Source organism: Saimiri boliviensis, chromosome 11 (assembly GCF_048565385.1).
Source record: "Saimiri boliviensis isolate mSaiBol1 chromosome 11, mSaiBol1.pri, whole genome shotgun sequence".
In the NCBI taxonomy this organism is placed as follows: domain Eukaryota; kingdom Metazoa; phylum Chordata; class Mammalia; order Primates; family Cebidae; genus Saimiri; species Saimiri boliviensis.
Window position 1 is genome coordinate 84,156,590 of NC_133459.1, and position 23,711 is coordinate 84,180,300.

The window sequence follows — 23,711 nt, forward strand, 5'->3', positions numbered from 1 at the left end:
AAACCACACTGCCATGTGTGTACCTATGCAACAATCTTGCATGTTCTTCACATGTACCCCAAAACCTAAAATGCAATAAAAAAAATAAAAAATAAAAAATAAAAAAAAAGAAAGAAAGAGGGGCCTCTTTCTGTCACCACAACAAAGAATGAAACAACACAACTATTTACGTGTTTTCTTCTTGTGTTTAAATGCTTGCCCTGCCCTGGTCTTTCAACCTTTACCATCTATTGGATCTGTGACTGCTGTTTCAGTAAAACACGGAAGCCTGAATGTGAGCTCATTTCATTGCCTGCTGCCCAACCACACAAAACAGAGAGAGAGCATTTTCTTATTCTTAAAATGCGAAAGCAACATCTTCCATGCGTGTACCTGTTTTAATTCCTTTCGAGCAGAGGCTGTATCGCGAAGGCTGCTTAAGAAGTTACTTGGAATGACAGGATTTGGAGCGGGATGTCACATCATACCTCACTCGTTATTAAAATCAGTCTCGCTGAATTGTTAAGGGCTACCCTGTGCCGCTCGCCGTCTTTGTGTCCTCCGCATGGCACGTCGCTTCCACACAGTAGGCACCTAGTGTTAAGGTCCCCGAAGGTTGTCAAGTAACCGGCCCGGAGCTGGAGGGCAGGACATTGTCTTACTCAGCGTGCTGTCTCCGGCACTTGATTCAGTGTCTGGCACACAGTAGGTATTCAATTACGCTGAATGAATGAGCAACCAGCTCGGTGGGGGACAGGAAATCCAACCCTATTCTGCAAACGTTCGCTGACCGGCATCCAGGCCTCAGGGACCAGCGTGTCGCGCGGCGCCGTACTGTGACCGGGGCCTGTGGGTTCTAATGTCACACATATTGTAATTCCATGCTGTAACTCCCATGTTTACTCTTAACAAGGGAAATGTGCGTCCTGTTTGCTCTGGGTTCTCAGAGGTTAAGTACAACCTTACAGCGGTGCGGACACCCTGCGGCTCGCCCTGGCGGCTTCCTCCACAGAAGGCGGGCGGAGCTCCCGGCGCGCCCCGGGGCCGGGCCGCCGCAATCCTCAAGGGGGCGCTGTTCCCGCGATAATCTCGAGACAGGCTCCGCCCCGCGGCCTGCTCTCGATTTCCCCGTTGGGACCCGGCTCCGCACAGTGGGGTCGCCCGTCCGTCTCCGGCTCCCCCGCGGGCCCGGGGCAGACGTTAGCAGCCGCACTGCCGATCGACAGAGCCAGCCTTGAGGCCGCCGCCGCGGGCGCTATATCTTCTCCCGGGCCCCGCCTTCCTCCTCCCCCCTCACGGAAACGACAGCTGCGGCGGCGGGGCTGGCGCCGCCTCCCTCCACCTACCACGTCTGCCCTCGCCGCTCTAGCCCGGAGCCCCAGCCCGGCCGCGGCGCCTCCGCCTCGCGGCTAGGTCAGCCGGCTCCGCCCGGCTGCCGCCCAGGATGAACATCATGGACTTCAACGTGAAGAAGCTGGCGGCCGACGCCGGCACCTTCCTGAGCCGCGCCGTGCAGGTACCCTGGAGCTGGGGGGAGAAGGGGCGGCGGCGCCCGGGGAGGCCGAGGGAGGGGACCCCAGCCGGACGCGGCGCCCCGGGGCCTCGCCGACCACTCAGCGGGCCTGCTGCGGCCGGAGGCCTGGTGCCCCCCGGGCCTGGCGGCGGTTTTCTGCCCGGCTCCTGCCCAACCGCCGCTCCCCGAGAAGCGACGCGGGGTGGGGACGGAGCTGGGAGCTTCCTCCGATCCCTGGAGGACACTGGGGCTGCACCGTCCGCCTTTCTGATCTCACGACGCCAGTGCTCGTGTGGCCCCCACCCCGGGGCTGGCGGAGGCTCCCGAGTCGGTTGGGGTAACTGAGACACAGGCCGTTCCTGCACTGCCCCCACCCTTTCCTTCCGTCTCTCACCCTCCCCGCCGAGTCCAAGAAGGGAGTTTCCTTTTCCTGCCCCTCAACCCAGAGAGCTGCCAACACAGTTCCTTCCAGCCCTGTTTCTCCCTGAAAGGACTGTCCTAGGCTTGGCCGCCGCGGGGGAAATGGGGATCGCCAGTTGGCGTTCAGACTTCGCCGAGGCCACGGGAAAGCTAGGGTTGGGGGATTCTCACTCTTTTTCAAAATGGGAAGCACCGGCTGTAGATCAAGGAGAGATGCGGGGAGGTTGATGCTGTTAGGACTGCAGTCACAGTAGCATGTTTCACGTATGCTTTAGGGGGAGAGTTGACTACCTCTTGAATTCTGCAATCAAGGAAGTGTCGGTACTGAGGAACTTGGACCATTTCCAGCAGTCATCACCCACATTATGCCAACTCAGGAAATCTGTGAACAGATGTAACAGATGTAAATTTCACAAGATGACTTATAAACAATCTGGTGTTTAAGTTAATGGCGTAGTCACGGTAGCAACAACATTCTCTTTTGTAAAAAGAAAACAAAAATAATTTTCTAATATGCATACCAAATGGGCGCTGAAATGTAAATCTGTTCTGTTGCTTCACTTCTTTCCTTGTCTTTGCCCCAATTTTGTTGGCACAGTTGATCCTACATTGTACTATCCCTGGCAAAAAAATGGTAGAGCTAGAGCAAGGTAATAGCTGCTTATATTATGAAAACCCTGTCAAGCACTTTGCAATGCATTTGACATATCATCTCCAGTCTTTTCCTTAACTTTGCCAGACAGATGTTATTAACCCCTTTTATGCATATGAGGAAGCAGCCTTACAGAGGTTACGAAACTTGCACAGCTAGTAAATAACCAGGTGCTGTCTGACCAGGTGCTGCTTTTCTTCCTGGATAAGCATTCCAGATTTAAGATAGCTAGAATAATAGAATGTTATGGCCTAGAGAAACCTTAAAAATCATCTGGTACAATCTGATCATTTCCATATGAACAGCAAGTAACACTTTAGTTAGAAATGGGAAATTCCTTCTAGCTTTTGATTTCTGAGTTCTAAAATCTGCATGGTGAGTAATAAGCTAGCTGCCTTAACCCTTTTCTTCCCTTCCTTCCCTAAGATATGATGTGTTGTAAAGACATTGAACCTTTATAGTTAAATAGTTAAAATGGTGTTTTGATTTAAATCCATCGGCTTCTAATAGTGAAAGACAACGTGCAAGAAGAATGAGCGACTGAGGGTCTGAAATGAATTTTGGTGTGTGAGGCATCTCTATGCCTTTCACGTTGACTGCAGTAGAGGACTAGAGCCTTGGATATTTTTGTTTGTTCTGGTGCTCATTACCTATATAATTGTAGATGCGTAATGAAGATTTGACACTATATAATGCCACTCTTTTAAATACAATTAGATATGTTTCAGACATAGAACTCACACTCCTTAAAGAGGACACGTATACTAGAATTTAGTCTGATTTAAATTGTGGATAGACTCGATTTAAAAAATTAAATCTAGCAAAGTTCTCAAAAGGTGTACTTCCCAAAGAATTTTAATTCTTTCTTTCAAATTCTTTAGGAAAAAAGTTTTAAAATTTAAGCTAATCTGTTAGCTATCAAATAATTTTCTTTTCAGTCAAATATTTAAGTGCCTATTGCATTTCTGCTTATGACTATTGAGGACACTGGTGATACAGCAATGAATAAAATCAACAAAGTGTCTGCCTCCTGGAGCTTACATTGTAGCAGAAGTTAAGTTTGTAAATATATCAGGTGATGATAAAAAAATAAAAAAAATTTAAAAAACATGGCCAGAAGCATAGAATAAAGACAGGGATGGTGGTTTTTATCATGTCGTATAGATAGGATGGTCAGGGCAAGTCTTTCTAGTGGACATAGTACAGGTAAAAGGCGATTGTGACTTAGATTACACTGGGTAATCAGGTAGCAGGGAAGGTTCAGAATTATCCGGTATTGGCTGTCGGACTAGCTCTAAGGTATGAGAGAAAGATGAGTCAAGGATGACTCCAAGGTTTTGGCTTGAGCCATTTACTGAGCGAAAAATTTAGGAGAAACAGGCTCTTTTACTGTGACTCTTTATAGTGTCCGTAATTGTTAGAGATACATACTGAAATGTTTATGGATAAACTTATACCATATCTGAGATTTGGGGGGGGGGGGGGTGTGTGTGTATGTGTGTGTGTGTGTGTGTGTGTTTGAGACATAGTTTTGCTCTTGTTGCCCAGGCTGGAGTGCAATGGCATTACTTTAGTAAAGTAGATAGAATATAGTTTGTTAACCTGATGCTAAAATTTTCACTTAGGTACTACATGAGTAAGGTAATTGGAAAAATCTATAAAACTTTCCAATTTGTCATATTTCTTGAAAGTATTTTATATATATATATATTTACATATATATATACATATATATATATATATCTATATTGCACTTTAGGTTCTGGGGTACATGTGAAAAATATATAGGATTGTTGCATAGGTACATACATGGCAATCTGGTTTGCTGCCTTCATCCTTATCACCTATATCTGGCATTTCTCCCCATGTTATCCCTCCCCAACCACCTACCCCCTGCTGTCCCTCCGTTAGTCCCCCACAACAGACCTCAGTGTGTGATGCTCCCCTCCCTGTGTCCATGTGTTCTCATTGTTCAACATCCACTTATGAGTGAGAACATGTGGTGTTTGATTTTCTGTTCTTGTGTCAGTTTGCTGAGAATGATGGTTTCCAGGTTCATCCATATCCCTACAAAGGACACGAACTCATCGTTTTTTTATGGCTGCATAGTATCCCATGGTGTATATGTGCCACATTTTCCCTGTCCAGTCTATCATCAGTGGACATTGGGGCTGGTTCCAGGTCTTTGCTATTGTAAACAGTGCTGCAATGAACAGTCATGTGGATGTGTCCTTATAATAGAACGATTTATAATCCTTTGGATATATACCCAGTAATGGGATTGCTGGGTCAAATGGAATTTCTGTTTCTAGGTCCTTGAGGAATCGCCACACTGTCTTCCACAATGTTGAACTAATTTACACTCCCACCAACAATGTAAAAGTGTTCCTATTTTTCCACATCCTCTCCAGCATCTGTTGTCTCCAGATTTTTTATTGATCTCCATTATAACTGGTGTGAGATGGTATCTCAGTGTAGTTTTGACTTGCATTTCTCTAATGACCATTGATGATGAGCATTTTTTCATATGTTTGTTTTCCTCATATTTGTCTTCTTTTGAAAAGTGTTCATATCTTTTGCCCACTTTTGAATGGGTTTGTTTTTTTTTCTTATAAATCTGTTTCAGTTCTTTATAGATTCTGAATATAAGTCCTTTGTTAGATGAGTAGATTGCAAAATTTTTTCCCATTCTTTTGGTTGCCAGTTCCTCTAATGATTGTTTCTTTTGCTGTGCAGAAGCTCTGGAGTTTAATTAGGTCCCATTTGTCTATTTTGGCTCTTGTCAATGCTTTTGGTGTTTTAGTCATGAAGTCCTTGCCTATGCCTATGTCCTGATTGGTTTTGCCTAGGTTTTCTTCTAGGGTTTTTATGGTGTTAGGTCTTATGTAAGTCTTTAATCCATCCAGTTAATTTTAGTGTAAGGTATCAGGAAGAGATCCAGTTTCTGCTTACTGCACATGGCTAGCCAGTTTTGCCAACACCATTTATTAAACAGGGAATCCTTTCCCCATTGCTTGTTTTTGTCAGGTGTGTCAAAGATCAGATGGTTGTAAATGCGTGGCATCACCTCTAAGGCCTCTGTTCTGTTACACTGGTCTATACCTCTGTTTTGGTACCAATACCATGCTGTTTTGATTACTGTAGCTTTATAGTATAGTTTGAAGTCAGGTAGCATGATGCCTCCAGCTTTGTTCTTTTTGCTTAGAATTGTCTTGGCTATGTGGGCTCTCTCTTGCTTCCTTATGAAGTTTAAGGTATCTTTTCTTCCAGTTCTGTGAAGAAGTTCATTGGTAGCTTGATGGGGATAGCATTTAATCTATAAATTAGTTTTGAGTTGTATGGCTCTTTTCATGATATTAGTTCTTCCTAACCATGAGCATGGAATGTTTTTCCATCTGTTTGTGTCCTCTCTTATTTTGTTGAGCAGTGGTTTGTAGTTCTTCTTGAAGAGGTCCTTTACATCTTTTGTTAGTTGTGTTTCTAGGTATTTTATTCTCTTTGTAGTAATTGTGAATGGCAGTTCGTTCTTGATTTGGCTCTCTTTAAGTGTGTTATTGGTGTATAGGAATGCTTGTGATTTTTGCACATTGATTTTGTATCCTGAGACTTTGCTGAAGTTACTTATCAGTTTCAGGAGATTTTGGGCTGAGATAGTGGGATCTTCTAAATTTACAATTATGTTATCTGCAAATAGAGATAATTTGAATTCCTCCTTTCCTAAGTGAATACACTTTATTTCTTTCTCTTGCCTGATTTCTCTGGCTAGAACCTCCAATACTATATTGAAAAAGAGTGGTGAGAGAGGGCATCCTTGTCTAGTGCCAGTTTTCAAAGGGAATGCTTCCAGTTTTTGCCCATTCAGTATGATATTGGCTGTGGGTTTTTCATAAACATTGAGATATGTCCCGTCGATACCGTGTTTATTGAGAGTTTTTAGCATAAAGCGCTGTTGAATTTTGTCAGAGGCCTTCTCTGCATCTATTGAGATAATCATCTGGTTTTTGTCTTTGCTTCTGTGCATGCAGTGAATTACATTTATAGACTAGCATGAGTTGAACCAGCCTTGCATCCCCGGGGTGAAGCCTACTTGGTTGTGATGATAAGCTTTTTGATGTACTGTTGCAGTTGGTTTGCCAGCATTTTATTGAAGATTTTTGCATCTATGTTCATCATGGATATTGGCCTGAAGTTTTCTTTTCTTGTTGAGTCTCTGCCAGGTTTTGGTATCAAGATGATGTTGGTCTCATAAAATGATTTGGGAAGGATACTCTCTTTTTGGATTGTTTAGAATAGTTTCGGAAGCAGTGTATGCTTCGTGAAGTGTATTGAAACTTGTCTATGCTTCGTGAAGTTCTTGTGTTGTGTTTTTCAGTTCCATCAATTCATTTATATTTCTCCATAAGCTGTTTATTCTTGTTAGCATTTCGTCAAACCTTTTTTCAAGTTCTTAGTTTGTTTGCGTTGGGTTAGAACATGTTCTTTTAGCTCAGAGAAGTTTGTCATTACTCACCTTCTGAAGCCTGTTTCTGTCAATTCTTCAGACTCATTCTCCATCCCACTTTGTTCCCTTGCTGGTGAGGAGTTGTGATCCCTTGGAGGAGGAGAGGTATTCTGGTTTTGGGTGTTTTCATCCTTTTTTTGCTGGTTTCTTCCCACCTCTGTGGCTTTTTGTAGTTAGTGACTTTCAGATGGGGTCTCTGAGTGGATGTCCTGTTTGTTGATGATGAAGTTATTTCTTTCTGTTTCTTTGTTTTCCTTCTAATAGTCAGGCCCCTCTGCTATATGACTGCTGGAGGTTCACTCCAGACCCTGATTGCCTGGGGATCACCTGCAGCGGCTGCAGAACAGTAAGGGTTGCTGCCAGTTTCTTCTGCTATCTTTGTCCCGGAAGGATACCTGCCAGGTGTCAGCCTTAGCTCTCCTTTATCAGGTGCCTTTTTGGATATACAGGGGTCGGGTAGCTACTTGAGGAGACAGTTTGTCTCTTATAGGACCTCAAGTGCTGAGCTGTGAGCTCCATTGTTCTGTTCAGAGCTGCTGGGCAGGTATGTTTAAGTCTGCTGCAGTAGAAGTCATAGCTGCCTTTTCTTCCCAGGTGCTCTGTCCTGGGAAGGTGGGGCTTTATTTATAAGCTCCTGTTGTGCTGCTTTTTTCAGAGATGCCCTGCCCAGCGAGGAGGTAGCCTGGTCACAGTCTGCCAGCAGAGGCGTTGCTGAGCTGCCGTGGGCTCTGCCCAGCTGCTGTGTGAACTTCCTTGCATTTTTGTTTATAGGGGTATAATTATAATCGCCTTGGTAATGGCAGTCTGCCTCAGTAATGGCAGACTGTCTCTGTAATCGCAGAATGCCTTAGTAATGGTGGACTGCCTCAGTAATGACGGACTGCCTTGGTAATGACGGACTGCCTTGGTAATGGCAGACGTCTTCGGTAGTGGCAGACTGCCTCAGTAATGGCAGACGCCCTTCCCCCACCAAGAGCTGGACCATCCCAGTTCCAGCTGTGCTTGCTGTGAAATGCTCAATCCAGAGCCTTTCAGATTGCTTATCTTTGTGGGGGTGGGATTGGAAGAGGCAGATCACCTGGCTCCCTGTTTTAGCTCCCTTTTTTTTCAGTTGAATGGGCAACTCTGTCTCCCAGGCATTCCAGTCGCCAGTTGAAAAGGTGCCCAGATTTTTGTGAGTTTTTATGCAGAGACGTGCTGCGCCAGCTGACACAGCTATGCTGGAGACTTGTGACGCTTTTACACTCAGGAATCTCCTGGTCTCTAGGCTGTAAAAATTGGTTTGGAAATGCAGTGATTACTCACCCTCTGCATTTCGCTGGGAACTGCAATCCAGAGCTGTTCCTATTCGGCCATCTTGGATCCGAGTCTGAGTGGTTGCTTTATAGTGACGCTGGTCTGTGTGTCTAAGTCTGTTTTAATATTAGCTGGTAGCAGTCTTTCCTTTCTATATTTAGTGTTCCTTCCAAGATCTCTTAAAAGGCAGGTCTGGTGGTAATGAATTCCTTTGACATTTGCTTACCTGAAAAGGAACATAATTCTCCTTCACTTAGGAAGCTTAGTTTGGCTGGATATGAAATTCATGGTTAAAGATTATTTTAAGAATGCTGAATAAAGACCCCTGTATTAGTCCATTCTTATGCTGCTAATAAAGACATGCCTGAGACTGGGTAATTTATAAAGGAAAAAGATTTAATTGACTCACAGTTCAGCATGGCTGGAGGCCTCAGGAAACTTCATGGCAGAAGAGAAAGCAAACATGTCCTTTACATGGCAGCAGTAAAAAGAAGTATTAGAGCAAAGCAAAGGAGGAAGCACCTTATGAAACCATCAGATCTCGTGATAACTTACATCATGAGAACAGGATGGGTAAAACCACTGCCATGATTCAATTACCTCCACCTGGTCCCTTCCACAACACACGGGGATTATGGGAACTACAATTCAAGATGAGATTTTGGTGGGGACACAGCCAAACCATGTTAGCCCCCAGTCTCTTCTGGCTTGTAGGGTTTCAGCTGAGAGGTACACTGTTAGCCTGATGGAGTTCCCTTTGTAGGTGACCTGCCCTTTCCTCCGTAGCTGCCTTTAACATTCTTTCTTTCATTTCAACCTTGGAAAATCTGATTGTTTTGTCTTTGGGATGATATTCTTGTGTACAGTCTTGCAGAAGTTCTCTGTTGGGGAATTTGACTGTTGGCATCTCTAGCAAGGTTGGGGAAGTTTTCATGGATGATATCCTGAAATACATTTTCCAAGTAGTTTGCTTTCTCCTGGGAGGGACTATTTTTCTTATTTGTCCTTGTAAATGAGTTCATAGTTCTGAATGTAAGGTGATACTATTTTCAGACTGGTGGCAGAGCAATAGTTCTTTGATCAAAGTTTTGCTTCTACTATGGGACTTTTTTCATCACACCTCCCACCCACACAGGCTCGCAACCCAGCTCCTTCTCCTAGGGTTGGGATAATGAGAAACCTCTTCAATGATCCATTCCTATAGAGTGTCCGCCTCAACTTACATCAACTAAGGCTGTTTTCTAGTAAGATTTCTTATAAATAGTAATGATATCAACAGTTTTAAGACTGCCTATTTGTAGAGTACTTTATAACCAATTCCATCTTTATGCCAACCATATTGATAGATAGTAATAGTCCACTAAAGAGACGAGGAAACTGAGCTTTGGAATATTGCATAAATCAACCAAGATCTGTCACCCAGAAGATACTAACATTAGTATTGGAGTCACATAAATGACTCCAAAGTCAGTGTACATGTTCCTATTAGTCAATTCATCTTAATGCCAAACACAAGCATTTGCCTTTTAAGGCAGGATTATAGAAGACGAAGGAGCCTTTCAACATGCAGGATTAAGTGATGGTTTAGGGTTGGCAGGTGGCAGAGTCTCAATAATGAGGCAGAGACCCTGGTCATCAGTCTGTTGCTTTTCTGTCCACTCTTAAATTGGGAAATGCCTGTCACAACCCTGCTAATTTAGTTCACTCTAACTTTGTCATCCTCACATATTTTTGTCTTTAAGGACACGATATGTTGACTACAGCTTCTACTTATCTGTTTGAAGCCACAGAAAAAAGATTCTTTTTCAAAACTGTATTTATATTAGTCCCTGAGAATTGGAAGGAAAATCCTCAGTACAAAAGGCCAAAGTATGAAAACTATAGACATGTAAGTGTTAAAATCTTCTCCTAAAAAATATTTTCTGATATTCCTCAGTTTTACCACAAATTATTTAAGAGTTTTTCTAACTGAATATTATCTTTTTATTTCTGATGTTTAACAATCTTTTTCAACATTCTCAGGCTGATGTTATAGTTGCACCACCTATACTCCCAGGTAGAGATGAACCATACACCAAGCAGTTCACAAAATGTGGAGAGAAAGGCAAACATATTCATTTCACCCCTTACTTTCTACTTGGAAAAAAACAGAATGAATATGGACCATCAGGTAGAAATTATGTTTAAAAAACAATTTTGTAATGATTGCGCGTGCAACCTTCCATGCAGGTTAAGTGTGCAAGCCATGGGGTCAAAGTCCTTAGAATCGAATCCTGGCTCCCCTACTTACTAGCTATGTGTGACCTTAAACAAGTGACCTACTGCCTCTGTGATTATTCCCTACAAAATGGCAAAGAGAAAAGTTTCTACCTTATAAAATATTTCTTCTACATTAAACTAGAGAATCCAGTTAAATGTACTCAGTACAGTGTCTACAAAAATATAAACAGAGAAAAGCAATTATAAATGTTTTTCTTAAGGCATGCTTTTTAGATTTTAATTTTTCCAGTTCTCCATAGCTGGATATTAACAAATCAGAAGTAAGCTACATGAAAGCCAGATGTATAGTAAGCTGGAAAGTCATGGTGCCAGTTACTGGTCAAGAAAACACACTTAGGCTATCAGTTGCTGATATCAGCCTGTTTCATTGAAACAGATGGCATTGTCTGTAATTGATCATTTTGACCTATAAAAATGGCAGTGTCATCTAGTTCAATCTAAATGTTAAAATAATTTTGTCAAAACAAACTAAAGTGCATTTCACAGACAAAAATGTAAATTATTGTTAAAGGAGGGCTCTACACGTGTCACTGTTCAGTGGGAACCTTCCTGAATCCCTATACCCCAATATCACTCTCTTCTATTCCTGTTCATTGAACACTTATTATTAAGTCTCTTGTCTCTGCCAAACATTCAACTAAATCTGGTCCTATTCATTACCTGGACCAGTCCCCCTCTCCAGTCTTGAAAACTCCATAATTTCCTCATGTCCCAATCTTACCTCTTCCCCATACATTATCCGGATCATGTTTATTTTCCTTGGCACCTCTAATCCTTTTTATCTTTTTAGTTATACTTACTTTCTACCTGGCATGTCCTGCAAAGTCAGTCATTTCAACTACAAGTATAAATAGTTCAATTCTCTTACCACTTTTATTCTTATGTTTCATTCAGCTTACTAAATCTTCTGAATTATCTATCTAGTTTATTTTTGGCTCCTGTTATGTTTTCAAGAATGTTGAAGAAAATTATAAAAGTAATTGATATAATTATAAAGACACATTTTCCAAGCTCAATGAAGTGCTCAAAGCTACTCTACATTTTTACTCAGCTCTTCTCAACTCTCTTTCTCAATTCCTGTAGCAGCTGATCTAAAACTTCTACCATTTTTCCCAAGATCTCCAGCCACTCTTCTCAGTCTCACCATTAGTGCCCTGATTGATAAAACAAAGGTCTCTATATTCTTCCTATTTCCAAACTCATTACTACCTATACCTTTCTTAGAAGTGAAAGGCTTCTCCAGCCTATAAGATCCATGTCCCCATATCAGTTCTTGATTTTTCCCATTATCCCACACCTCAACCCTATTCTTTTACTGACAGGTCACCCCTTCTTCTTAGACAGATCTTTCTTCTTTTTCACAAATGCATAATGTGATATATGCATTTGTGAAAGAAAAACCTCATATTCTACAAACTGTGTCCTAGAAAACAATTTTTGGATAAATAAGATTACTAAGAGAGTTCTCAGAATCTATGCAGTTTTGTAATAATCACGTTACCAACACCAACAATCACAATAGATCATTTAGATCAACCAGTCAAGCAATGCAGTATGGCTGGAGGCTGCCATAGCACATATTAAAAGTACACACAGACACGTGGTGAGAGGAGGGGGAAGAGAGAAATGTTATTAGAAATGGAAACAGGAATCGCTTGAAATGAGACAATGAGACTTGACACTATTGTGTGAATTGAAAGGTATATGATTTCAATCAAGGTCCTTCCTCTGCCCCGTTGCACCAATTTTCAGGCACATATTTTAGAGAGTATTACATTTATTGCATTTGTTTATATCATACTCCCTTTGGATGTCTAACTACTGCTGCAGAATATTCATCAAGATTTCCCACATAGATAGCTTCATCATGTCCACCTAGTTTGGGGGCAATAGAAGCATGGACATATTTATGAAACTCCCTAAATAACTGAAGAAGAACTATTCATCGTTTCCTGAATTTGAACTGAAAACCTATTGAAAAGACAAAATATGTTCACATCCCAGCATATTTGTTGCAATCATTGCTACCTGTGACCAATTACATATATAAAACATATGTCTAAACTGTCTCCATCACTTTTTATTCTACCGTCTTTCTTGGCAGCACCTAATCTTCGCTTCCAGTCACATTTCACTTTGGATAAAAATGCTCCTTAAGTCATCAAAACACTTGTGTCTATGCCATGTACCATTCTTTTGGGAGTATCTTCTTTGGAAAGAAATCTACAAGAACTTCAAACTAAAGTGATACTCAGAGTAAATTATCTCACAAGGTCTCTTATCCAGGTCCCTATAGCATATTGGCCACCAAAAGACCAGCAGGAGAGATGTCTAAGCAAGAGACCAGTGGGGGGAGGTATTAAAAAGGGCAGAGAATGAGAAAGCTGAAGGAATTGAGCCACTATAATTCAGGTAGTGGAGGGAGCATGTAAAATGAAGATATAGAAGTTTTTCATTGTCATTTGGTTCAGGGATTTCAGAAGGAAATGTAGGCATAAGTTGGTGAGGAGTAACAGATCAATATGGTGATAAGGACTGGAGAAGACAAACACGTGAAGAAGCTTACACCCTAGACAATCACTTTTGAAAGAGGGCTGGGTCCTGAGGGTTATCAGAGAGCCAATTTCAATAAACCCATTGGTGGAAAGGGGACAGCAAGAGGTTAGGAACAGAAAGAGAAAGTGGGAAGATAGGCACTTGGCCTCTCTCAATTTAAAGTGAAGGTTGGGTTAAGTTTTACCTTTTGAGCAGTCTACTTTCCCATGGATGGAATGATTCCAGTCTCTGGTTGAAGTCTACAATTGTCTGGTTTGATTTATAGGCTTGGGAGCATGGTTTTATCTGAAGACAAAAGGCACAGAAGCTCCCAGGAGTAATTAGAGAGTCTCTAAAATATGTATCCTAACCCCAGTTTCAACTCAAACCCCACCCTAGCTTCCACCTCTAACTTGGGTACTTAACAGTTAAGAATCAGCTGTAAATAAAAGCCTGTGCTCCTTACTATGCAAAATGTGTCCAATAATACACACCACCTTTTTTTGATTTTATCAATTATTTAACAACATCAACTACTATTCACAGAAAATTTTATCAATAAATTCTGTTCATTCGTTTTATGTGATCTTCTATTATTTTCCAGTCAAAAATCACTTGCTTGTTTTTCTTGTCTTTTTGATCTAGGGTTATAACCGCCTGAAACGAATGAATCAAGCAGCAAAACAATTCCTGCTGCAGACTGTTGAAATGGTTCCTGGGTGGGGATGGTTCACTTTGATAGTACTGCCACTATTCTAAATAAGCTAATCCAAATAATAAGCAGCAATGAAAGAAATACACTCTGGAAAAGTTACCTACATATGCTCAGGGAGGAACTTCCATCTGCTCTGGAATTAAATCGGCATTGCAGGTGAAAATCTTACTGCAAATATATTTTGGTTTTTGTTTCTTTTCAGGATATTGTCATGTTAAGTGCTGCTACACATGCTTGCTGCCTAATTTTAACATAAGTAATCCTAAGAAGCACAGGACTAAGCATATAGAAAAAAATTCTCTTGGATGTTTTAATGGATCAGTCAATCAATGAACAACCCATGGGTGAATAAGCAACTATAAATTTGCCACTCACTTACAAGCCAAGGAAGTCAGGGACTTTGCTGTCTTGTTACCATGCAGTAGTCAGTGCTTGATAAATGTTAGTTAAATAAGTGTGCTTAGATGCAAAAGCCATCAATTTGGGGCAGTGCCACAGATGACATGGTATGATTACACTTTAAACTGGTTCTCATTTGAGCTTCTGTAACATTCCGCTAGGGCAAACTATTTATTGTACCTCTTAAAGCTGATGTAGCAAGACTGTGAGTCATATTTAGGGTAAGACATATGAGTTAGAGCATAAACTTTGACATCAGAGTACTGGATGTGCTACTTAGTAACTATGATCTTAGGCTAACATTTCAGTGTCTTTGGACTCTCAGTGCCTTATCTATACAATATAAGAAATAGGAATGCCTACCTCATAGAATAATTATAAGTATTATGTGAAATGATACATTTACATACTTAGAACAATATTTACTATATTATATAGTAAATATATAGTTCAAATATTATATGTAATAAATATATAATTTATCATAAGTATATAATTATTTATAATAATTAAATATATGTATAATTATCATGAACATTATTTTTAGCCAAATGGTCATCTTGAACCCACAACTAATATCAATTATGACATTTTACTGTTAAGATATCTTCACTGTCTAAAGGGACGGATCCAAGATGGCCGATTAGGAGTAGCTCAAGATTGCAGCTCCCAGCAAAAGTGCAGAGGGTAAGTGGATGCTGCGTTTCCAGAAATATTTTTATTGCCCACTGACCAGGAGATTCCCAGGTGGAAGAGCCCCATGGGTCGCCAGCATGGCTGTCTTGGCTGGCACACCTGTTTTGGCCAGCCCGGCTGTTTTGGCGCGGCGGTTCTCCGCACAAAATAGATGGATTCGGGTGCTGTTTTAGCTGGGGATTGGAGCTCCTGGGAGACAGAATTGCCCATTTAACTGATAAAAAAGGAGACTAAAACAGGGACTCAGGCCAGGAGATTCCCAGGCAAAAAAGCACCAAGAATCTCAGCGCAGCTGTGTCAGCCAGAGCAGTGGATCACCACATGGAAAATCACACAGATCGAACTGCCATTCACAGTTGCTACAAAGAGAATAAAATACCTAGGAATACAACTAACAAGGAATGTAAAGGACCTCTTCAAGGAGAACTACAAACCACTGCTAAACGAAGTCAGAGAGGACACAAACAGATGGAGAAACATTCCATGTTCATGGTTAGGAAGAATCAATATTGTGAAAATGGCCATACTGCCCAAAGTAACATACAGATTCAATGCTATCCCCATCAAGCTACCAATGACCTTCTTCACAGAACTGGAAAAAAAAACACCTTAAACTTCATATGGAACCAAAAGAGAGCCTAAATAGCCAACTCAATTCTAAGCAAAAAAGAACAAAGCGGGAGGCATCACACTACCAGACTTCAAACTATACTACAAGGCTACAGTAATCAAACAAGCATGGTACTGGTACCAAAAGAGAGACACAGACCTATGGAACAGAACAGAAGCCCCAGAAGAAGCACCACACATCTACAACCATCTGATGTTTGACAAACCTGGCAAAAACAAGCATGGGGAAAGAACTCCATCTTTAATAAATGGTGTTGGGAAAACTGGCTAGCCATGTGCAGAAAGTAGAAACTGGACCCCTTCCTGACACCTTACACTAAATTTAACTCCAGATGGATTAAAGACTTAAACATAAGACCTAACACCATAAAAACCCTAGAAGAAAACGTAGGCAAAACCATTCAGACATGGGCATAGGCAAGGACTTCATGACCAAAACACCAAAAGCATTGGCAACAAAAGCCAAAATAGACAAATGGGCCCGAATCAAACTCCACAGCTTCTACACAGCAAAAGAAACAGTCATTAGAGTGAATCAGTAACCAACAGAATGGGAAAAAATTTTTGCGATCTACCCATCTGACAAAGGGCCAATATCCAGAATCGACAAAGAACTAAAACAGATTTACAAAAAAAAAAAAATATATAAGCCCATTCAAAAGTGGGCAAAGGATATGAACAGACACTTTTCAAAAGAAGACTTATGGGAGGCCAAAAAACATGAAAAAATGCTCATCATCACTGGTCATTAGAGAAATGCAAAACAAAACTACATTGAGATACCATCTCACGCCAGTTAAAATGATGATCATTAAAAAGATGCTGGAGAGGATGTGGAGAAATAGGAACACTTTTACACTGTTAGTGGGAGTGTAAATTAGTTCAACCATTGGGGAAGACAGTGTGGTGATTCCTCAAGGACCTAGAAATAGAAATTCCATTTGACCCAGCAATCCCATTACTGGGTATATATCCAAAGGATTGTAAATCATTCTACTATAAGGACACATGCACATGAATGTTCGCTGCAGCACAGTTTACAATAGCAAAGACCTGGAACCAACCCAAATGCCCATTGATGATAGACTGGACAGGGAAAATGTGGCACATATACACCATGGAATACTATGCAGCCATAAAAAACAGTGAGTTTGTGTCCTTTCTAGGGACATGGATGAACCTGGAAACCATCATTCTCAGCAAACTGACACAAGAACAGAAAATGAAACACTGCATGTTCTCACTCATAAGTGGGTGTTGAACAGTGAGAACACATAGACACAGGGGGGGGAGCATCACACACTGGGGTCTGTCAGGGGGGAAATAGGGGAAGGACAGCAGGGGGTGGGGAGTTGGGGAGAGATGGGGTGGGGAGTTGGGGAGAGATAGCATGGGGATAAATGCCAGATATAGGTGATGGGGGGGAAGGCAGCATATCACACTGCCATATGTGTACCTATGCAACAATCTTGCATGTTCTTCACATGTACCCCAAAACCTAAAATGCAATAAAAAAAAAAGAAGTCTTCACTGTCGCTTCACAGTCTACAAAATTGTCTCAATTTCTCAGTCTGACATTACTAAAAAGTCTCCCCAATGCAGTAAAATTGCTTTCAGGTACCTTTACTGCCTTATTTCTCAGTTCTCCCCTCTCTGTTTTATCCTCCAACCAACTTACTACACACAGTGTTCTCCAAGTCCACTATTTACTTAACAGCCTCCAAACCTTTGCACATGCAAATTCCTGTATTTAAAATGCTTCCTTCCAGGCCAGGCGCAGTGGCTCAAGCCTGTAATACCAGCACTTTGGGAGGCTGAGGCGGGTGGATCACGAGGTCAAGAGATGGAGACCATCCTGGTCAACATGGTGAAACCCCGTCTCTACTAAAAATACAAAAAAATTAGCTGGGCATGGTGGCGCGTGCCTGTAATCCCAGCTACTCAGGAGGCTGAGGCATGAGAATTGCCTGAACCCAGGAGGCGGAGGTTGCGGTGAGCCGAGATCGCACCATTGCACTCCAGCCTGGGTAACAAGAGCAAAACTCTGTCTCAAAAAAAAAAAAAATTGCTTCCTTCCCCTCCCCAACGCCTGTCTGCATGTTAAAATTCTACCAAGCCTCCAAAATCCTTTCTCCTTCATGTAGCTTCCCTTTTACTCCCTACCCAATTGAATCTCTCTTCCATGAATTGCATAACATTTTAGTTTAGGTTTGTAACACGAAGTCCTGCATTCAAATCACAATTACCACTTATTAGCTTTGTGGCCCTAAACATGATTCTTATCCTCTCTTAGTCTTCAATTACCTCATCAGTAGAATAGGATAATTAAAGCTGGCACATAGGGTTGCTCGTGTTTTAATTTATTCAAAATATAAATGTGTTTTAATTTATTCACCAAGCAAAGCCTTTTCACTCTTGTGGTATATTTATATAAGTAGGGAACAGAAAATAAATAGATAGATAAAAACAAGAACTGCAGATTACATAGTGTTGTGAATAAACCAAACAGGAAGATGTGACAGAATAACAGGGAAAGGAGAATTACTTTGGTTAGAGAGGCCAATGAGGTCTTCACTAAAAAGTAACATTTAAGCTCTGATTTGAAGGATGAGAAGAAGGCAGTGGTCCAGTTAGAAAGGAAAGTGCAAAAGTGCCTTAGGAAAAAGGTGAGAAAAAACTAGATTATTTTAAGAAATGATAGAAGCTAGTGGCACTGGAGTTTAGCAAATGAGGGGGTGTGAAACGTGGTTGGAGAAGTACACGATGACTAGCTCTTTCAAAACTTCAAAAAATATGAGGCTTGTGTTTTGTTTCAAGAACAACAGAAAGCTCCTGAATGGTTTAAAGTGTCAGAGTTTGATAATCTATTTATGTCCCAGGAAGATGATTCCAATTGCCCTGTATAAAACAAATTGTAGGCAGTAACAGTGTAATAGGAAGACACTTTGGGAGCTTGGATTTGGATTAAATTATACAATGTATAAAACACAGTTAACACATAGCAAGTATTCAGTAAACAACACTACATTGTTATTTCTCTTGAACTATAGAACATTCTGTGGTAAATACATATTAGTTTTGTCTTTGTTACTCATCTGTGGATCTTCTCAGTCTCTGTCACAAAGCTCCATAAACACTGTTAAATTGAACCCAGTTATTTATTAATATAGAAATGTAGTTCCTACTGAATCCCCAGAACAGTGACTGACACATTGTAAATGCTTGCTAAATAAACACATGCAAGAAAAGGAGAGATGAAAGAACTCTGCTTCATCTTTGGATCTTCATTTTGTACTTAAATGCATGAGAGAAGTGTGATGGAGATGCTACAAATGCCCTACATGTATAAAAGCATTTTCCTATCTTTTTGTTTGGTTTCAGTGCATGTCAGAGAATATTTCCCATATATTGCAATATATGTATTATTCATTCTTTGCAAAAATTGTCATAAGGGTAGTCAATTTATTCCCTGATCCAGCTTTCTACATTCCAAACCCTCTTCTGCACATCTCCATTAACACCTCCACTCCATGCCAAAGAAAGCCACCAATAATTTGTCATTTGTTGCCTCTTGGCCTGCACTCAGTGTCTCAAAATGGTGCTCCAAGATGCCACTACCAATTAAAAGTGTCAAAGAAAATGAAATATACTTGTTATCCTGGGCTAAGTTCTCTTTATCCTCTTTTACAGGCACCTAGATTCAAAACTTTGAGTTTCAAACTGAAGGCATTTAGGAAAAGGATTCAAGCTACAAATATAATTTTCATGTATTATTTGAGCATCACCAATATGCTTAGTTCTGTGCCAGTTATTATTAGAAGTAAATCAAAGTTGCATAACAAGGTCCTTAACCATATGCTTAGAACTTTCCATATTTTTTCTTTATAAGCATAGTAAGGCTTTACTAATTTGTAATCACTGACTTTGAAAATGTTGAAGTGGATTCTTAAGGCATCTAGCTGTCAGTGCAACAGACTTTATAAACTGAAGGCTTATCTGTCAGAGGGTAGTCCAGTCAAAGAAAACAGAACACTGTTTAATGTCATATACTATGACTATACCTTCGGTATCTGGTTGACCTGAGTTTCCCAGCTTGACATGTTATCATAATTTAGTCTAGAAAGGATTTTTCAAAGCCTGGTCCCACCTAATTCATTTAAATAAATTCCCCTGCTTCTGGTAGTTAAAAAAAAAGAAATTATGGCTCAAGCCTGTAATCCCAGCACTTTGGGAGGCTGAGGCGGGCGGATCACAAGGTCAAGAGATCGAGACCATCCTGGTCAACATGGTGAAACCCCGTCTCTACTAAAAATAGAAAAAATTAGCTGGGCATGGTGGCGCATGCCTGTAATCCCAGCTACTCAGGAGGCTGAGATGGGAGAATTGCCTGGACCCAGGAGGCGGAGGTTGCGGTGAGCCGAGATCGCGCCATTGCACTCCAGCCCGAGTAACAAGAGCGAAACTCCGTCTCAAAAAAAAAAAAAAGAAAGAAATTAATGTTTAACTTCCCCCAAAAAATTGTTTCTTGAAAATTCTTATTTTAAAATACAGGCCATCTCTTTTATTCTGCATACCTTGTGTTTATTTTCTCTAATTTTTTTCTTATTTCCCATTGATCTATTTGATCTGGGAATGCCTGTTGATAACTGTGCTCTGAATTACGTTTACAGGTGATTGGAGACCTATACTCCCAATTTGATGGATCTGAAATAGTGCTGCTGACTAATGGGGAGGATAACACTGCAAATTCTTGTACTGATGAAGTAAAACAAAGTGGGTCCATTGTTCATTTTATCACTTTGGGAAAAGATGCTGATGAAGCAGTAATAGCGATGAGCAATGTAACAGGTAAAACATAGTTCATTTATTCCAGGCCTTCAATAGCAATGCGTAAATGTAAAGGCTCAGAATTCAACAACTTCTCTTGAGTTTCTGCCCTGGAGGCACTAAAGCTGGGGACCAGACCCAATCTGTTCTCACAGCACTTGGAGTAAAAAAACTGTTAATGAAATAACATACTCAGATAACATTCCTTCATAACAGAGGAATATAGAAGAATAAAGTTCTATGTGAGCAGAGGAAGCCATTAAATTCATTAGAGTTGTATACATACAGGGAAAGGAAGCATGACAAACTAGCTAAATTCTGAGCTGGGCTTTGAACAAGGTGTTGAATTCCTCTGGGTAGAAGAAATGGTAAGAAAAGATGATCAGGTCAATGGCAAAAAACATCACGGTAGGGTAACAATGCAAGACATGTGGCAGGAAGGGTGAAAATCCATGAGACCAGAGCATAAGTTATGGGGCGGGTGTATGTGATTAACAGAAGCTCAGGCTGAAAAGATCTATATAACAATGAAGTTTTTATATAAACATTAACTATAGTAACTGTTAGTTTAGACACACAGACATGTGATGAAAATGGATTACGTGTTTCTAATACCTTCATAAGCATAGAGAATATATAATTTATGACATGATATAAATTATGTTGAATTGGCTTTTAATGGTACTAAATATATGCTTGCTTTTTAATGCTTATACAAAATCACATCATTTTAAAGTGCTTTCATGGTCATTGTAAAATATATTTCTATTCCAAGTCGTACCTTAAAAAGTAGTACTTTTTTCGATTTATCTCTCTTGCTTTCCATTTTTCTATCTGCTTATTGCCAGTTAGTGTGACAATACCTAAATGTAGCAGCTCTTTAATCTTTCTAATTTTCTGATTTTAATCTATGCTGGCTGAAATGTCTGAAAGTCAACTTTGTTAGAACTAAAATAAAAGATTAACAAATTTTTTAAGAAAAGATTTCACAAATCTACACTGACTGAAATATCTGAAAGTCAACTTTGTTGGAAATAAAAGATTCTCTAAAAGGGCTGTGTGTAAAGTTTGTCAGCTTTAATACCTGGAATTGTAACATCTTTCATATTCTATAATTATCATGCATTTTAGCTACCTAAGATTTCGATAATGAGGTATCATGGTAGCTTTCATTCCCTAGTTCTGACATTTTAAAATTAGCATTTCAGATTTAATCTGCACAACTATGTGCCTTTGGTCTATTTTAATAACACATACTGAAACTATGATTTTTGTTTTAACTGTTACCTTAATAATCACTAAAATATATGTACTTATTTTCTAGAAAGCAGTCTAATTAATCCATTTACGTTTTAGGAGGAAGTCATTTTTATGCTTCAGATGAAGCCCAGAACAATGACCTCATTGATGCTTTTGGGGCCCTTACATCAGGAAATGCTGATATCTCCAGAAGTCCCTTCAGGTCAGAGTTCCCATTCCTTTGCTTTTCACGTTCACTTCTGCCATAACAAAGAAAAAAACAATTTATTAGTTATAAGTTTTGAGATCCATATTTTTCTCAAAATAAATTTTTAATTAAAATCTAAACGTTTTCTTTGGTTAAGAAATGACATTACAACCTAATAATGTCAAATTATTCACCAAAAATGGACCTTTTCTGAAATAAAGCACCCGTTTTTCAGTGAATGCATTTTAAAAGTTTAGGCTTCCAAGCTTTCCCTATGCTTAACTTCTATGAAGTAGATTTAGACACATGAACTCAAGAACCTAGTTGGGAAATGGAGGAAGTGTCTCGGAAATAAATTAAGCAGAAGAAAGAAGGAGTGAATAATCATTGTATATCTACAAACATAGGTCTTCTGTCACCTCCTCAACTACTTTTTTTCTGTCGCTTTTTGTTTTATTCACCTCTCTTTTGAACTTAAGACTTTTGTTCATCTCAGTCTTGATAGCATTTTCTATTACTTAGATTCAAAAACATTGAGTAAACTTTGATTCTTCCTTCTTCATGTCCCATGTGAACATAGCCTGTTTCCCTCAAAATATGTTTGGCAAAAATGTTTCTCTTCTCTTCACGCCTACAAGTCTATGTCATTGTCACTTTATGCCAAGATTTCTATCATGTGTTTTCTAGTTCATCGGCTCATTGCCTATATTAAAACTTATCATGATCTCAACAGTGGTCTCAACACTGAAAAGAACAGAAGTTACAGGATGTGAGCTTAGAGGATGTGCAGACTGATTTGGACATCTGGTCTGCAGATATACCCTGCAAACAAGTTAAAAACTGGTGTGAGAGCTAGCCTTGTAGTGTGCAGAGAACAAACTGAAGGATAATAAAGGTCATTTCTGAGGTGGCCACACTGGTTGACTGAGAAAATGATGATTATGGTGACTGAAATTGACAAGTAAGGAGAGAGAACTGATTCTGAAGATACTATTTTCTGTTCTTTTTGTTGTAAAGGAATGGTAGAAATACCAAGAAACCTGTTATAAAATGTAGCAACTGTAGTTAACAACAATGTATTGTATACTTGAAAATCATTAAGTGGATTTTTTATGCGTTCTTATCACACACACAAAAATAATTAATATGTGAGGCAATGCATATGTGAATCCACTTGATTTAGCCATTCCACAATATATGCATATTTCTTTGTCAGTTTAAAAAATAAGTAACTAAAGAAACATGGTTGGCTCTCCTGGACTAAGAGCTATCAACAAAAAGTTGGACAACTTTCTCTAAAGTTCCTCTCAGAGAAGGATTCTATTTTCAATTTCCTCTCTTCTCAGGAGTCCAACCTTTAACTATCAGTCCAGTGCTACTCCCTCTATCTGTGTGAAAAAATTATTTCAAAATTTCACATCAGGAAAATATCCACGAATGCTTGCCAAGACAACCGGAAAAAAACAATAAGGTCATATTCACAACTGCAAAACCCATGCTTCTGCTCTAAGTCTTTTACTTTCTCACTTTTTAATTGATAACTGTCATATCATAACCAACTTGCAGAGAGATCACAAGTGTAAGGTGCTTTGCCATTTATAAGCTTGTTCTCAGGCCAGAAATTAAGAACCATCTTGAAAAAAGAATAAAATTACCGTCTTCTGAAGTCATTAATTTTGAAATCTATTTAAACAGCTGGAAAGTAAGGGATTAACACTGAACAGTAATGCCTGGATGAATGACACTGTCATAATTGATAGCACAGTGGGAAAGGACACATTCTTTCTCATCACATGGGAAAGCCTGCCTCCCAGTATTTCT

At 40.1% G+C, this 23,711-nt stretch overlaps 2 protein-coding genes across 5 annotated transcripts in view; both read left to right on the forward strand.

The window, feature by feature from the left end:
• Nucleotides 1-23,711, forward strand: part of LOC101033254 (calcium-activated chloride channel regulator 1-like) — a 183,442-nt gene that overhangs the window by 65,371 nt on the left and 94,360 nt on the right. The gene's annotated exons all lie outside the window — the stretch shown is intronic.
• LOC101034106 (calcium-activated chloride channel regulator 4-like) lies at nucleotides 1,405-23,698 on the forward strand. 4 transcript variants are annotated; one of them, XR_012512472.1, is made up of 6 exons: nucleotides 1,405-1,495; nucleotides 10,104-10,249; nucleotides 10,384-10,531; nucleotides 13,822-14,047; nucleotides 14,894-14,977; nucleotides 20,287-20,375. XR_012512472.1 is itself a non-coding variant. In XM_039473674.2 (4 exons), exons 1-4 carry the CDS (start codon nucleotides 1,424-1,426, stop codon nucleotides 23,602-23,604), a joined length of 375 nt encoding a protein of 124 aa, XP_039329608.1. In that variant the 5' UTR covers nucleotides 1,413-1,423; the 3' UTR covers nucleotides 23,605-23,698. The 4 variants fall into 4 exon arrangements, 1 of the variants encoding a protein (XP_039329608.1); XR_005580775.2 differs by lacking the exon at nucleotides 10,384-10,531; XR_012512473.1 differs by lacking the exons at nucleotides 10,104-10,249; nucleotides 10,384-10,531 and having other exon boundaries at nucleotides 1,407-1,495.